General features: G+C 42.7%; 1 protein-coding gene across 1 annotated transcript; it reads left to right on the top strand.

The window, feature by feature from the left end:
- Window positions 1–74: 74 nt before the first annotated feature.
- Cdnf (cerebral dopamine neurotrophic factor) lies at window positions 75–13060 on the top strand. The gene is made up of 4 exons (XM_041630880.1): window positions 75–262; window positions 6946–7073; window positions 9420–9561; window positions 12158–13060. Exons 1-4 carry the CDS (start codon window positions 139–141, stop codon window positions 12334–12336), a joined length of 573 nt encoding a protein of 190 aa, XP_041486814.1. The 5' UTR covers window positions 75–138; the 3' UTR covers window positions 12337–13060.
- Window positions 13061–13577: the final 517 nt, after the last annotated feature.

Genomic DNA, 13577 nt, shown 5'->3' with positions numbered 1-13577 from the left:
TCTTCGCCCGAGCCCGGTTCACGAGAGCCAATGGGAACTCTTGGCGTAATTACGTCACTTGTTTCCTGCCACCTCCCCGCTTCCAGAGCTTGCGACAGTAGTGCCGAGGCAAAGGCAGAGCCCGGTCCTAGGCTCAGCATGTGGTGCACGCGGTGCACCAGCCCGGCTGCCCTAGTGACCTTTTGCGCCGGGCTTTGGATCTCGAACCTGGTGCTGGTGCAGGGCCTGGAGGCCGGTGTGCGGCCGGAGCCTGATTGTGAAGGTGAGCGGTGTGTGACCTGCTTGCATGGCGGCGACACCACGCTCAGCCCAGCAGCTTCTCCCTGGCCAGGCTGTAAATAACATCTCACCCGAGAAATGCAGCTCAGTCAATAATTTACCTCCCCACCCCGCCTTTCGCAGCCTGAGCAAAAGCTTGACTCGGTGACACTTGAGAACACGTGCTGCTTTTGCTGTCATTAAGTTGGCGCAGGAAAAGGAGTGATTTAGGATTCCTGTTGAGTTTTGTGCAAATGATCTTGCTTCTAACTCAATTCTGTTGCTCCTAACCAAGGAGACTTGTCTCCCTGTGCCTAAGACATGTTTTGAGGTTCGAATTAATTTGTCCCTTTCAGAAGGAAAATAAAACATGACAATATTGCCAGGGTTGTTGAAATCAAAGACACAGTTAAGTCTGGTGAGAACTTTCTAGACAGAAGTTGCTTTACAAAGGAGCACAATAATTCCTTGAGAAGAGAAAGATAAAATAGACAACCTTTTCCTTCTATGGACTTGGCGATCAGAACACCTTTGTCTATTCCACCAACCCCCTGACTTTGAGGGTGTTGTACTGCTTAGGTTTTACAAAAACAGCATCCTTTTTAAAGAACTGTTAACAGTAGCCAAATGAAAGTTTCGATAGTCCCTTCCTTTGGGACGACATTCTTCTTTTATTAAATATTAAAATAATTCAAATGTGTATCTTCTGATCTTGAGAGTGGATGCACTAAACAGGAAATGTAGACTCACAAGCTTCACACTGAATGAGTGGTTGAGTGTGTAGTCTTACTATAAATAATCTTAACTGAAGTTCAGCTTTCTATCAGCAGGTCAACAGAATTGGCTGGCTTGTTCTATATTTCTTTTTTTCTTCTTTCTGTCAAACAATGGCTTGTCTGTCAACTCTACCTTACGCTGGGTTCTCTGCCTTTCTACAGACTTCCACTGTTTTCCTTTTTTTTTTTTTTTGGTTTTTCGAGACAAGGTTTCTTTGTTTTCCTTTTTTAAAAAATATATTTTTATTGATATTTATTGAGCTCTACATTTTTCTCTACTCCCCTCAATGCCTCTCCCCTCCCCCCTTCAGTCCTCCCCCAAGGTCCCCATGGTCCCAATTTACTCAGGAGATCTTGTCTTTTTCTACTTTCTACTTTCCATGTAGATTAGATCTATGTAAGTCTCTCTTAGTGTCCACATTGTTGTTTAAGTTCTCTGGGATTGTCGTTTGTAGGCTGGCTTTCTTTGCTTTATGTTTAAAAACCACCTATGAGGGCTGGAGCGATGGCTCAGAGGCTAAGAGCATGGACTGCTCTTCAGGAGGTCCTGAGTTCAAGTCCCAGCAACCACATGGTGGCTCACAACCATCTATAATGAAATCTGGTGCCCTCTTCTGGCCTGCAGGCATGGAGGCTGAACACTCTGTACATAATAAATGAATAAATCTTTTTTTAAAAAACCCACCTATGACTGAGTACATGTGATAATTGTCTTTCTGTGTCTGGGTTACCTAACTCAAAATAATGTTTTCTAGCTCCATCCATTTTCCTGCAAAATCAAGCTGTCTACTAACTCGGAGGTCCCAGGCTCGGGTGTGCCCGAACCCACAGAGGACCTGCTTACTTCCTCAGAGGCCCCAGACTCGCTCTCGGACCCACACATTGTTCGGGTCACATTGCTCCTTGGTTTAAAAAAGTCTTTCAGTGGTTTCCCAGTTTCTTCCATGTTGAAATAGGAGCGGCGGGGCTGTGTCCCCAGCACCCGGCCGCCCCCATGGCTAGCTTTACCCGAAATAACTACACGGAAACTGTATTATTTTAAACACTGCCTGGCCCAGCCTGTTCCAGCCTCTTTTTGGCTAGCTCTTACATATTGATCTAATCCATTTCTATTAATCTGTGTAGCCCAGAGCTGGCTTACCAGGAATGATCTTAACCTGTGTCTGTCTGGAGTGGGAGAATCATGGAGACTCCTGACTCAGCTTCTTTCTCCCAGCATTCTGTTCTGTTTACTCCTCTCACCTATGTTTTAACCTATGAGGACCAAGCAGTTTCTTTATTGCTTAACCAATGAAATCAACAGATTGATATATGACACTCCCACATCACCTCCAGGTAGTGGCTCCTACTTGCTTTTCCCACATATCTAGTATGTTCCTCAGAAGATTCAAAAATTTCATTCTCTGCCATGCAACTGTGTACTTTTCTAGGTGTCTCTAGATGATGTCACTCATGCCATGGTTTTCAGGATCCATTATGCCACACAATAGTCAGATTATTGAACAAAAGGATAGAAATGTGCGGTGATTTCGTGCATGTTTTGGTGAGCCAAATGTCTGTCTTTCTCTCATTGGATAAACGATGCTGGTCAGAATGACAGCTGAGGTTGAGAAATCCTATGAGGATAGGCTGGGGCAAAGATAGGAGACTTTGCAAGACTGGATCTCTCTTGTAGGAAGACAAGATGAGACGTTGCTTAGAGACTTTGATGAATTCCTGCTCACTCACAGCAAGATCACGGCAGCAGCTGTCCTCTTCTTCGCAGACTTAACATGCTTGATAATTAGGTTGATATGTCAGGAGACATTTTTCACTCTGTCAGTGACTCATAACGTTGTTAATCATTTAGATGTGTTTTTATCATTTGCCTCTAGGCAGACCACTGCTCCTTTCTCTTGTTCTGCCTTCCTGGATGTTCCAAAGAGTGCTCTTCTGATTCTGTCTTATATTCTCAACTTCAAAATGTTGGTGTTTCATGAAGATGATACCCAGGCCTATACTTTCTCCATCTCCCTTTTCCCTGTGATCTCATCTTCTGAATATTGCTTGAATACGATGGATTACACATTTATGTACCATCCTAGATCATATCCCAGTTCTCAGATTTATAGTGATGTTCTGCACTTCAACATTTTAGCCAACAATGGGTCATGTATGTTAAGGTGGTTCTATGAAATTATGAAAATGTTCTATCACTCAATGATGTTGAATCACCTGTTTTTAATCATTTGTTTGTGTTGATTCTGGGCTTAGGCTAATGCATATTTTTGTTTCTTAGTTTTTAGTAGACAAGTTTAAAAAGTAAGAAATAAATTAAGAACTTAAAGAAAGAAGATATAGTGCAATGTTTGTATTTCAAGCTAAGTGTCGTAACAAAACAGTCAAATAGTTTTTTTTTAATTAAAGACGGTTTATATGGTGGAAAACATTGTAAGCTCTGGTTCATCTATCATGAAAGAAAGAAAACTATTTTTTTCCAAAATTTTCATGTAGCCTAAGTGTTCAGTGACTGTCGTGTTTACCTCGGTGTGAACTAATACATGTTTAAGTGACTATTTGTGTCGACCTCAGTGTGAACTAATACATGTTCAGTGCCTTCAGTGTCAACTTCAGTGTGAACTAATACATGTTCAGTGCCTACAGTGTCGACCTCAGTGTGAACTAATATACTCTTGACCTTCATAGTGAGTCTCCCCTTTCTGGCTCCCCCAGCACAGCTTCTAGCTCTACAGGCTCCATTCATAGTAAGAGTCACATGTAGGCATACCATTTTATTTTAAGGCTGTCTTTTCTGGAGGTTTGTTTTTCTTTATATATGTGTCTCTGATACATATGATACATGTGTTCATAAGCTTCCAGAGGCGAGAAGAGGGTGTGTGATCTCCTGAAACTAGAGTTTCAGGCTGATGTGAGCTACCTGACGTGGGTGCTGGGAATGAACTTGGGTCCTCTGGAGGAGCAACAAGTATTCTCTTAACCACTGAGCCATTGTTCCAGCTCTGATAATTAATATTCCATTTTCACTGTACCTTTTTTATGTTTATGTATCTAAAATGGAGTGAAACTTGCTTACAGCACTAAGTATGATAGCATGTTCTATACACAGGCTTGATCCTCTTGTGGCTGCTGGCTGCACAGGGTCCAGGATAGCTATGAATATAGTTCAACATAAAATTGTTGAACTGGGAGCTGGAGAGATGGCTCAGTGGTTAAGAGCATTGCCTGCTCTTCCAAAGGTCCTGAGTTCAATTCCTGGCAACCACATGGTGGCTCACAACTCATCTGTAATGAGGTCTGGTGCCCTCTTCTGGCCTGCAGGCATACACAATGACAGAATATTGAATCCATAATAAATAAATAAATATAAAAAAAAGAGGATGATGTTCCCCAAATAGAGGATAGATCTTTAAAAAAAAATTGTTGAACTGTATAAAATTCAACAAAACATTGTAAGATTTTGTGTGTGTATTTTTTTCTTGTAATTCAACTGCATGGTTCTTAAGCATAAACTTTATAGATGACAGTGTAGTGTTTTAATGCTAAAAGACTGGCCTTACCTGCCAATCATGTGGCCTGGGAACAATGAGCTGTACACTGTGAACTAGATGTGTAGCAGTCTATAGCATATAGATTTCTTAAGTACTCTCTTTGATGTTCCCACAATAAAGTCACCTAGTCGCACATCTCCATCATTAAGAGATTCATCACTGTACCAAAAGGCTTCCCTGCTGTATCTACTTGAATTACGCGTTAGTCAGAATTCTTCAGAGCAACAGAATCAATACAAAATGTGTTTATGCGTGTGTATATGCGCGTATGTACGTGTGTGTTTGCGTGTATGTACGTGTGTGTTCGTGTAAGTTTTTAACTTACAATGAAGTTACATCCCCATCATATATTGAAGATATAAGCTAACTTACAATGAAGTTACATTCCCATCATATATTGAAGATATAAACTAACTTATGATGAAGTTACATTCCCATCATATATTGAAGATATAAGCTAACTTACAATGAAGTTACATCCCCATCATATATTGAAGATATAAGCTAACGTACAATGAAGTTACATCCCCATCATATATTGATGATATAAGCTAACTTACAATGAAGTTACATCCCCATCATATATTGAAGATAGAAGCCAAGCTGCATTCAGTACACCTAATCTGCCAGGCATCGCAGTTTTGCAGTATGGTACACTGTAGAAAGTGGGGTTTAGCCTGATGATTGTGAAGCTGACTGGGTACTGTGAGTGACTTCCCAATCACATTCTCATTCAGGATGGGGAAGGAAGGTATCATAGGTTATGGCCAGTTGAGATCAGAGACAGAAGCAGTCTGCTTGAAAAGATTTCAGGTTTGGTTATTATAAATTACTAAATTGATTTATATGTTTATTTTATAATATAGAACAGGACGCTTTTGGAAAAGAGTCAATTAAACTTCTGCAAATAAAATTGATGAGACCAGGGCTGGAGAGATGGCTCAGAGGTTAAGAGCACTAGCTGTTCTTTTAGAGGTCCTGAGTTCAATTCCCAGCAACCATATGGTAGTTCACAACCCTCTTGTCATGAGACCTAGTACCCTCTTCTGGCCTACAGGCATACATGCAGACAGAATACTATATACATAATAAATAAATAAATCTTTAAAAAATTGATGAGACCAATGATCAGCAGATTAGATACCAGTGGGGAAAAAAAAAAGAAATAGTGTATTACAAGATCTAAGCGATGGACTGTGGATATTGCTCAGTTGGTAGAACACTTGCCTAGCATGCATGAAATTCTGGGTTTGACCCTCAGGATGGCATAATATGGTAGTATTCACCAATAATCCAGTCACATTAGTTAGCCATGGAAGCTAGGTGGTCGTGGTGCATGCCTTTAATCCTAGCACCAGAGAGAAATATAATATGGGAGTAGATAGGTCTCGGACTCAGTCTCTCATTCTGAGATTCCTGGAGGCAGGATCGCCATTTCAGTCTGAGATAGAGGTAAAAGCCAGTGGCTGACTGCTTTGCTTTTCTGATCTTCAAGTTGAACCCCAATATCTGTCTCTGAATTTTTTGTTTTGTTTTGGTTTGGTTTTTCAAGGCAGGGTTTCTCTGTAGCTTTGGAGCTTGTCCTGGAACTAGCTCTTGTAGACCAGGCTGGCCTGGAACTCACAGAGATCCGCCTTCCTCTACCTCCGGAGGGCTAGGAATAAAGGCGTGCGCCACCACTGCCCGGCTTGTCTGGGTTTTTATTATTCGTGCTACAAACTCTTGCTCTACTGAAAGTATGGTTTTCAAACATCAGTTTAGGATTGCACCAATCCCAGATTCATGGTGGTGGGACATAAATACATATGCATGCTAAGTAGCTTCATTTGAGGTATTATAGTATAGTTATTCAAAATTTTCTCTATGCCTGAAGCAAAGTTATCTCAAGACCACATCCTATACAAAAGTTATCTTTTAGTGTCTTATCTCTCTCATCTTTTAGTGTTTGTAGTGGATTCTGTCTACTGCATTCATGGCTTTAGTAACAGACCCCCAAATAATGTTTAGGGTTTGAATCCATGGTCACAACACACTGAGCCATACCTATATATTTTACAGTTTATCTTATTTTATGCTTATTAGTGTTTGCCTAAATGTATGCATTAGTACCAGATGTGTGCCTGGCGCCCATGGAGGCCAAAAGAGGGCATCAGATCCTTAGAACTGAAGTTACACATGGTTTTACTGTAGGTGCCAGGTCCTGAACCTGGGTCCTCTGTAAGAGCCGCAAGCGCTCTCAATTGCTCAGCCACCTCTCCAGTCCTGGATCATAACTGTATTTTTCTCACTTGGTGGGTGGGTCACAGTCATAGATGTGGTAGAGGTAGAACTGTGTAACAGACCTAAGTCTCTCTTCCTTCTAGTATGTAAAGAATTCTTAAACCGATTCTACAACTCCTTGCTAACCAGAGGAATAGACTTTTCTGTGGACACCATAGAGAAAGAGTTGATCACCTTTTGCTTGGATGCCAAAGGAAAAGAAAACCGCCTGGTATGGTAAATTTCACTTTTCCGGTGTGCTTCAAAAACAAACAAACAAATAAGTAAATAAATAAAAGCCAAATTACCAATAGTTTCCTTTTCCACTTGGAGTTGGTGTCTTCCTACTTCTGGGCCAGCTTCAAACATACTCATTGTAGACGGCAAGCAGAAAACAAGCTTATGGGAAACACGGTCCTGTGTGTTAGGTCTCAAGCCCTGGGACAAATAGCTGAGGTACCTATTTAACAAATCAAAGTGGACTTGACCACCAGGTACTCCCAGCATCCCTTAGTCCCTAGCCATTACAGGGTCCTCCTGGCTGGCATACTCCACCCTCTAGCCTAAACTTTCCCAGCCCAGGGGTTGGGCTGCCCTACCCCAGAGGCTCTTCCCTATATATTCCTGCCATTTTGCTTACCCATTCTCTTTGGGGCCTCCTAGCTGTTCTCTCTTTCTCTCTCCCCTCTCTCGTGCCCTCCCCCCTCTCCTCACATGGCTCAGGGTCATGTCCACTCTGCACTCTCCCAGATGTCTCTGTCTCTGACTATGCTCTCTCTTTTACCTATAGTAAACCTTCTTTCTCCTCCAAACACCTGGGAACAGTCATGTCCTTTTCCTTTTATTTCTTTTTTTTTGCATTCATAATGGATTCTTGAGAGCAATCCAGTTTTCCTTTCTAAGTAAATCACAGGCAAGCAATTTTACATTTTCTTAAACCAAATTGTAAAATAGTTTCTGATGAGAATTTAGTATTATAAGGCTTTTGCATTTGTTACCAAGACACATAGTCAAACCCATAAATCATCTCAGTATTATTCACATGTAATGAATAAGGCTTTTATATTTTCTTTTTTAGATTGTATTTCCCGAATTTAATGTATGCATTATTTCAATATTTCTGTAAAAATAAAGGCAATTTTAGATGAAATCATTTTTTCCCATCTTGTATGTTTTACCATTGAGCTATACCTCAGCTACCAGACCAGTTCTTTTTTGCCTAAAGTAGCCATGTTAATGTGTACCACTGACTGACACATTGCCAAACTCTTGTCACTTATTTGTGCCACCAGCCTTTACATATGTATAAACACAAGCAAAGATTTTTTATTTTTAATTATGCATATGTGTGTGATTCTGTGTAGGGTTTTGTGCACGTGTGAATGCAGGTGCCTGCAGAGGCCAAAAGAGGGTGCTGGATCCCCTTCCGCCAAAGATACAGGATATTGTGAGCTGCCGGATGTGGGTAGATGTTGGGAGCCCAACTTAGGTCTTAAGGAAGAGCAGTATGAACTCTTAAATATTGAGCCATGCCTCCAGTTATACATACATACATACATACATACATACATATGCCTGTTTTTTGAGACATGGTTTCTCTATGTAACCCTGGCTGTCCTGGAATTTGCTCTGTAGACCAGGTTCGCCTTGAGCTCAGAGATTCACCTGCTTCTGCCTTTGCCTCCCGCATGCTCGGGTTAAAGTATGCATCACCACTGCCTAAATTTATATTCTTCTATGTAAAATTTTAAGTCAGGTAACTGGAAAGGCAGTGCAATGAAAGTTAAAGACGTGATGATGTATGGGACACCTAAAATGCTGGACTAGCTAATTCTGTCTTTTCTACTTTTGGGCTGGGTGATCTTTGCTGTCTTTGATACAACATGGGAATAACAATAGCACTCACTTCTCAGGATCACTGTGAGAAGTAATAAGTTAATCTCTTTGGAGGGGTGAGAGCAGCATTTGGCAGAGCAAACCCCAGTCTCTTGCCATCACAGAAATTATCAGGTGAATCTAATTAGCCTGATGACAAGGCTGGAGTCACTGTCTTTGGGTGCCTCAGTTAGCCAGGGTTAAAATTTAGTAGCTGGACTATGAAAACAAGTCTAATCCCTCATTCTCTCCACCCCCTTTTTCTTCTTTTCTTTCTTTTTTTTATTTTTTATTTTGTTGTTGTTGTTTTTCAAGACAGAGTAAAACCCTAGCTGTTCTGGAACTCACTTTGTAGACCAGGCTGGCCTCGAACTCACAGAGATCTACTTGCCTCTTCCTCCTGAGTGCTGAAACAAAAGGTGTGAGCCATCACGGCCCCACCTCGTTCTTCCTTCTTTATACTGTTTTTCTTGCTTTTATTCATCGCCAGGAACACTAAGTCTTTCAAGTCACATTTCATTTATTTATTTTGTACGCATGTGTGTGGCATGCATACAGAGGTCAGAGGATAACTTGAAGGGGGCAGTTCTCTCTCTTTACCAGGAGGGTTTCAGGGATCAAACTAAGGTTGTCAGTCTTGGCAGCAGGCACCTTTACCGTCCAAATCTCATCAGCCCTGGATGGCCTCTCATTCTCTTTTCAGTGCTATTATCTAGGAGCCACCAAAGACGCAGCCACCAAGATCCTCGGTGAAGTCACACGTCCCATGAGTGTGCACGTGCCCGTAGTGAAGATCTGTGAGAGGCTGAAGAAGATGGACAGCCAGATTTGTGAGCTGAAGTACGGTACGAAGAGACGCAACCGTCTTTCCCAATACGTTCCATGTGTCGTCAAGCTTTGAAACACTGGGCCATGCTATGTCAAAGCCAGCGTTAGAGGGAAGGGATTCTCCACTCACAGGCAGGTTGATGAGCTGGTGAATGGTGTTTTTGTGTCAGCTGAGCTCCTATTAAAAAAAGGAAATAAATGAACTAATAATAACCTTATAACAAATACTGGATACTAAAGGATAATCGGCATTATGTTGGAACTGCCAGCCCAAAGTTCAAGTTCCTAGTTTACTAAGGTGATGTCAGTCATGTGTGTATGGAATATTTCTGAAGATGAATAGCGGAGCCCTGCTCAGTGGACCAGGAAGACATGAGTCCTCTGTTCAGTGGCAGTAGGGCCTTGAAGTTGCAATGGGACGACATTTTTATCCTAGGCGTGTTCATCCTTCAGTCAGCTTTCACTTTTAGGAACTGGGCTACTCCCATCCAATCAGGTTTTGCATGATGACATAGCTCACCAGAGGTGCCTAAAATACACAGCCTGGGAAGGAAGGTGCTGTCCTATTTAAAACTCTATCCTTGGCCTTATAAATTTCACATGGTTAAATCTATTCTTATACTGAAAGATTGTATCTGGGCCAGCCTGTTACATAGAGGGAGTCAGTGTGATTAAAACTTGAAGTAACATGAGCGGCCAGGCTGCGTCCCCAACACCCCAGCCGCCTGCTCGGCTAGCTTATGCCTGAAATAACAACACACAAACTGTATTCATTTAATCACTGCTTGGCCCATTTCTATCTAGCCTCTTCTAGGCTAATTCTCACATATTAATTTAGCCCATTTCTAATCATCTGTGTAGCGCCCCTAGGTGCGCTTACCGGGAAGATTCTAGCCTATGTCCATCCTGGGTTGGAGCTTCATCGCATGCATCTGCCTGGGAGCTGGGAGCATGGCATCTCTCTGAGGCGTCTGCTCCCGAGAGGAGAGCTGTGGAGTCTGAGCTCACTTCCTCTTCCTCCCAGCATTCTGTTCTGTTTACTCCTCCCACCTATCTTCTAACCAATGAGGGCCAAGGAGTTTCTTTTTATTTAACCAATGAACTTCCTCCATCAAAAACTTTAAAATTTTTTCCCTCAGATATCCTTAACACCTGAAATCCCACTGAGAGATACGCTTTCTTTTTGCATAAGTTGTTGTTTTCTGTCACACACACACACACACACACACACACACACACACACACTGTATTATTGTAAGTGATCTAACTAATTAGCATCCAGATCTCATTTAGTCTCATTTCCCACCACAGCTGTGAATTGTACACATGTCCCATAGCTACACAGCAAACATGAAACAGGTTTAAGGTTGAAAGATACCAAAGATAACCTCGTTCTTAGTTTGCCAAGCATAGGCCCCGACTTCCAGGGCAGGTATTATGGGTAAGCATCCCTTCTAATTGACTTTAAAGAAGTAGGGTAGAGGCAGGAAGCCCTGAGTCTATACAAAACATGTTCATAGAAGGGACAACCTCAGGAGTTCAAGTTCTTAATATAAAATGGCATAGCATTTGCACGGAATTCTGCCACATCGTACAATGCAAATGTTATGTAAGTAGTTTTCCTTTTCATATTTTGTGTGTTTGTGTGTGTTTGCAATCCTGTCTGTCTGTCTATCTATCGATCTCTCTATCTATCTATCTAGAGAGATAAATGCACATGTGAAATAACATACATGTGAAGGTCAATCTGTGGAGTCAGTTCCCTCTTTCCACTGTGTGGATCCCTGGGGATTGAACTTAGGTCTTTGGGCTTGGTAGCAAGTGCCTTCACCCACTAAGCTATCTTGCCAGCCAGCAAATAGTTGTTATACTGTCATGTTTAGGGGATTATGACAAGAAAAATCTCTGTATATGCTCAACATAGATTCAGTATTTCCGTTCCTGAATATCATTGGTCTATGATTGGGAGCAGTAGAACCCAAGAGGATTGACTGGTGATTTGCATGTTCATTGGGTCTACCTTGATTCCCACAGAAAAGGAAATTGCCTCTTGTTGTAATAGGAGCGGTGGGCTGCATCCCTGGCACCCGGCCGCCCCCACGGCTAGCTTTACCCGAAATAATTACACGGAAACTGTATTCTTTTAAACACTGCTTGGCCCATTTCTATCTAGCCTCTTCTAGGCTAATTCTCACATATTAATTTAGCCCATTTCTAATCATCTGTGTAGCGCCCCTAGGTGCGCTTACCGGGAAGATTCTAGCCTATGTCTATCCTGGGTCGGAGCTTCATGGCGTACATCTGGCCTGGCGAGGGGAGCATGGTGTCTCTTCTCCAGAGAGCAGAGCTTTCCGTCTCTGTCTGAGGCGTCTTACCTCACTTCCTCTTCCTCCCAGCATTCTGTTCTATTTACTCCACCCACCTATGTTCTAAGCTATGAGCCCAAGTAGTTTGTTTATTACTTAACCAATGAAATCAACAGATTGATATATGACACTCCCACATCAGCCTGAATGTGAATGAAGGAGAATGAAGTGAGCACCATATGCCCTTCTAAGAGCTTCATGAGATTTTTGTTTTGTTGTTCAATCGTGCGTCCTTTCTTACATTTAGAGAAGAAACTGGACTTGGCATCGGTGGACCTATGGAAGATGAGAGTTGCAGAACTGAAGCAGATCCTGCACAGCTGGGGGGAGGAGTGCAAGGCCTGTGCAGAAAAAAATGACTACGTGACCCTCATCAAAGAGCTGGCCCCCAAATATGTAAAGCCACAGCCCCAAACAGAGCTCTGACTTCAGCTATCAATGAACATGGACAGTAGTTAGAGTTAGTCAAAGACATGGATGTGTTGGTTAAGCTAACCAGGTTAAGCTAACCACCTTGGTGGCTGCCCGTCTTGCTGTTGTACAGCTTAGGCCTATGATTAACCTGTGCTTCATGCTGGCACCCACGTTTGCAGAGTACGGAGACCTCCGCGTACATTTCTCAGTGTCCTTTGGAAGGTGCAGTGGCTCTCTTTGCATCACTGTGACAATAATGCCTGTCAGGATCCTTAGGGGAGGGGAAGATTTACCTTGGCTCATGGTCTCGGTCCATTATGTCGGAGTAGTTAATGAAGGAGCAGCTCAGAGCATGGGGACAAGAACTTGTCAGAGGCTGTTGTCATTGTGGTGGACCGAGAAGCTGAAACTGATGTTCAAATCATGATAAGGCTGTAATCTTCCAAGGTCTAGCCCTATTGATCTACTTCTGCCAGCTAGACTTACCTCACAGCCTCCCCCCTCACCTCTCACTGGGGGACAGACATTAAAAACGAACTGATGGGGGGGGGCTGTACTGGCTGGTTTTGTGTGTCAATTTGACACAGGCTGGAGTCACCTGAGAGGAAGGAGCCTCAGTTGAAGAAACGTCTCCATGAGAACCAATTGTAAGGCATTTTCTCAATTAGTGATCAGTGGGGGAGAGCCTATCTCTGGGCAGGTGGTTCTGCTTTCTATAAGAAAGCAGGCGGGGCAATGGTGGCGTACGCCTTTAATCCCAGCACTCGGGAGGCAGAGGCAGGCAGATCTCTGTGAGTTCGAGACCAGCCTGGTCTACAGAGCTAGTTCCAGGACAGGCTCCAAAGCCACAGAGAAACCCTGTCTCGAAAAACCAAAAAAAAAAAAAAAAAAGAACGCAGGCTGAGCAAGCCAGGGGAAACGAGCCAGTAAAGTAGTAAAGCAGCATCCGCTATGGCCTCTGCCTCTCCCGACTCCAGGGTCCTGCCTGTTTGAGTCTATGTTCGGGCTAATTATAATCACCCTCAAATTGCCAAGGGTTCAAGACTCAAGAAAGAGTCTTCTTTCATTGTCCCACATCAGACAGGACTAGAACTCACTCAGCACATGCAGGCAGCAGAGATGCCTATGGTTTCTAGCACTAACAGCAAACAAGAGTTTCAGCTCCATTTTCCAGCCATAGAAGAATAAGAACCCCATAGTAGAAGTGGTTGCCTTTGTATCATAGGTCAGGGTGTGGATACCCAAGAAAGCAT

This window comes from Microtus oregoni, unplaced genomic scaffold, assembly GCF_018167655.1.
Source record: "Microtus oregoni isolate MIOR12 unplaced genomic scaffold, Mior012 000035F_ref0000213, whole genome shotgun sequence".
In the NCBI taxonomy this organism is placed as follows: Eukaryota; Metazoa; Chordata; class Mammalia; order Rodentia; family Cricetidae; genus Microtus; species Microtus oregoni.
This window is presented reverse-complemented; position numbering and strand designations above follow the sequence as displayed.

Coding starts and splice junctions, on each gene's coding strand:
- Cdnf (XM_041630880.1), top strand. CDS start 139: ATGTGGTGCACGCGGTGCACCAGCCCGGCTGCCCTAGTGACCTTTTGC. Junction 263..6,945: donor GCCGGAGCCTGATTGTGAAG/GTGAGCGGTGTG, acceptor TCTTCCTTCTAG/TATGTAAAGAATTCTTAAAC. Junction 7,074..9,419: donor AAGGAAAAGAAAACCGCCTG/GTATGGTAAATT, acceptor TTCTCTTTTCAG/TGCTATTATCTAGGAGCCAC.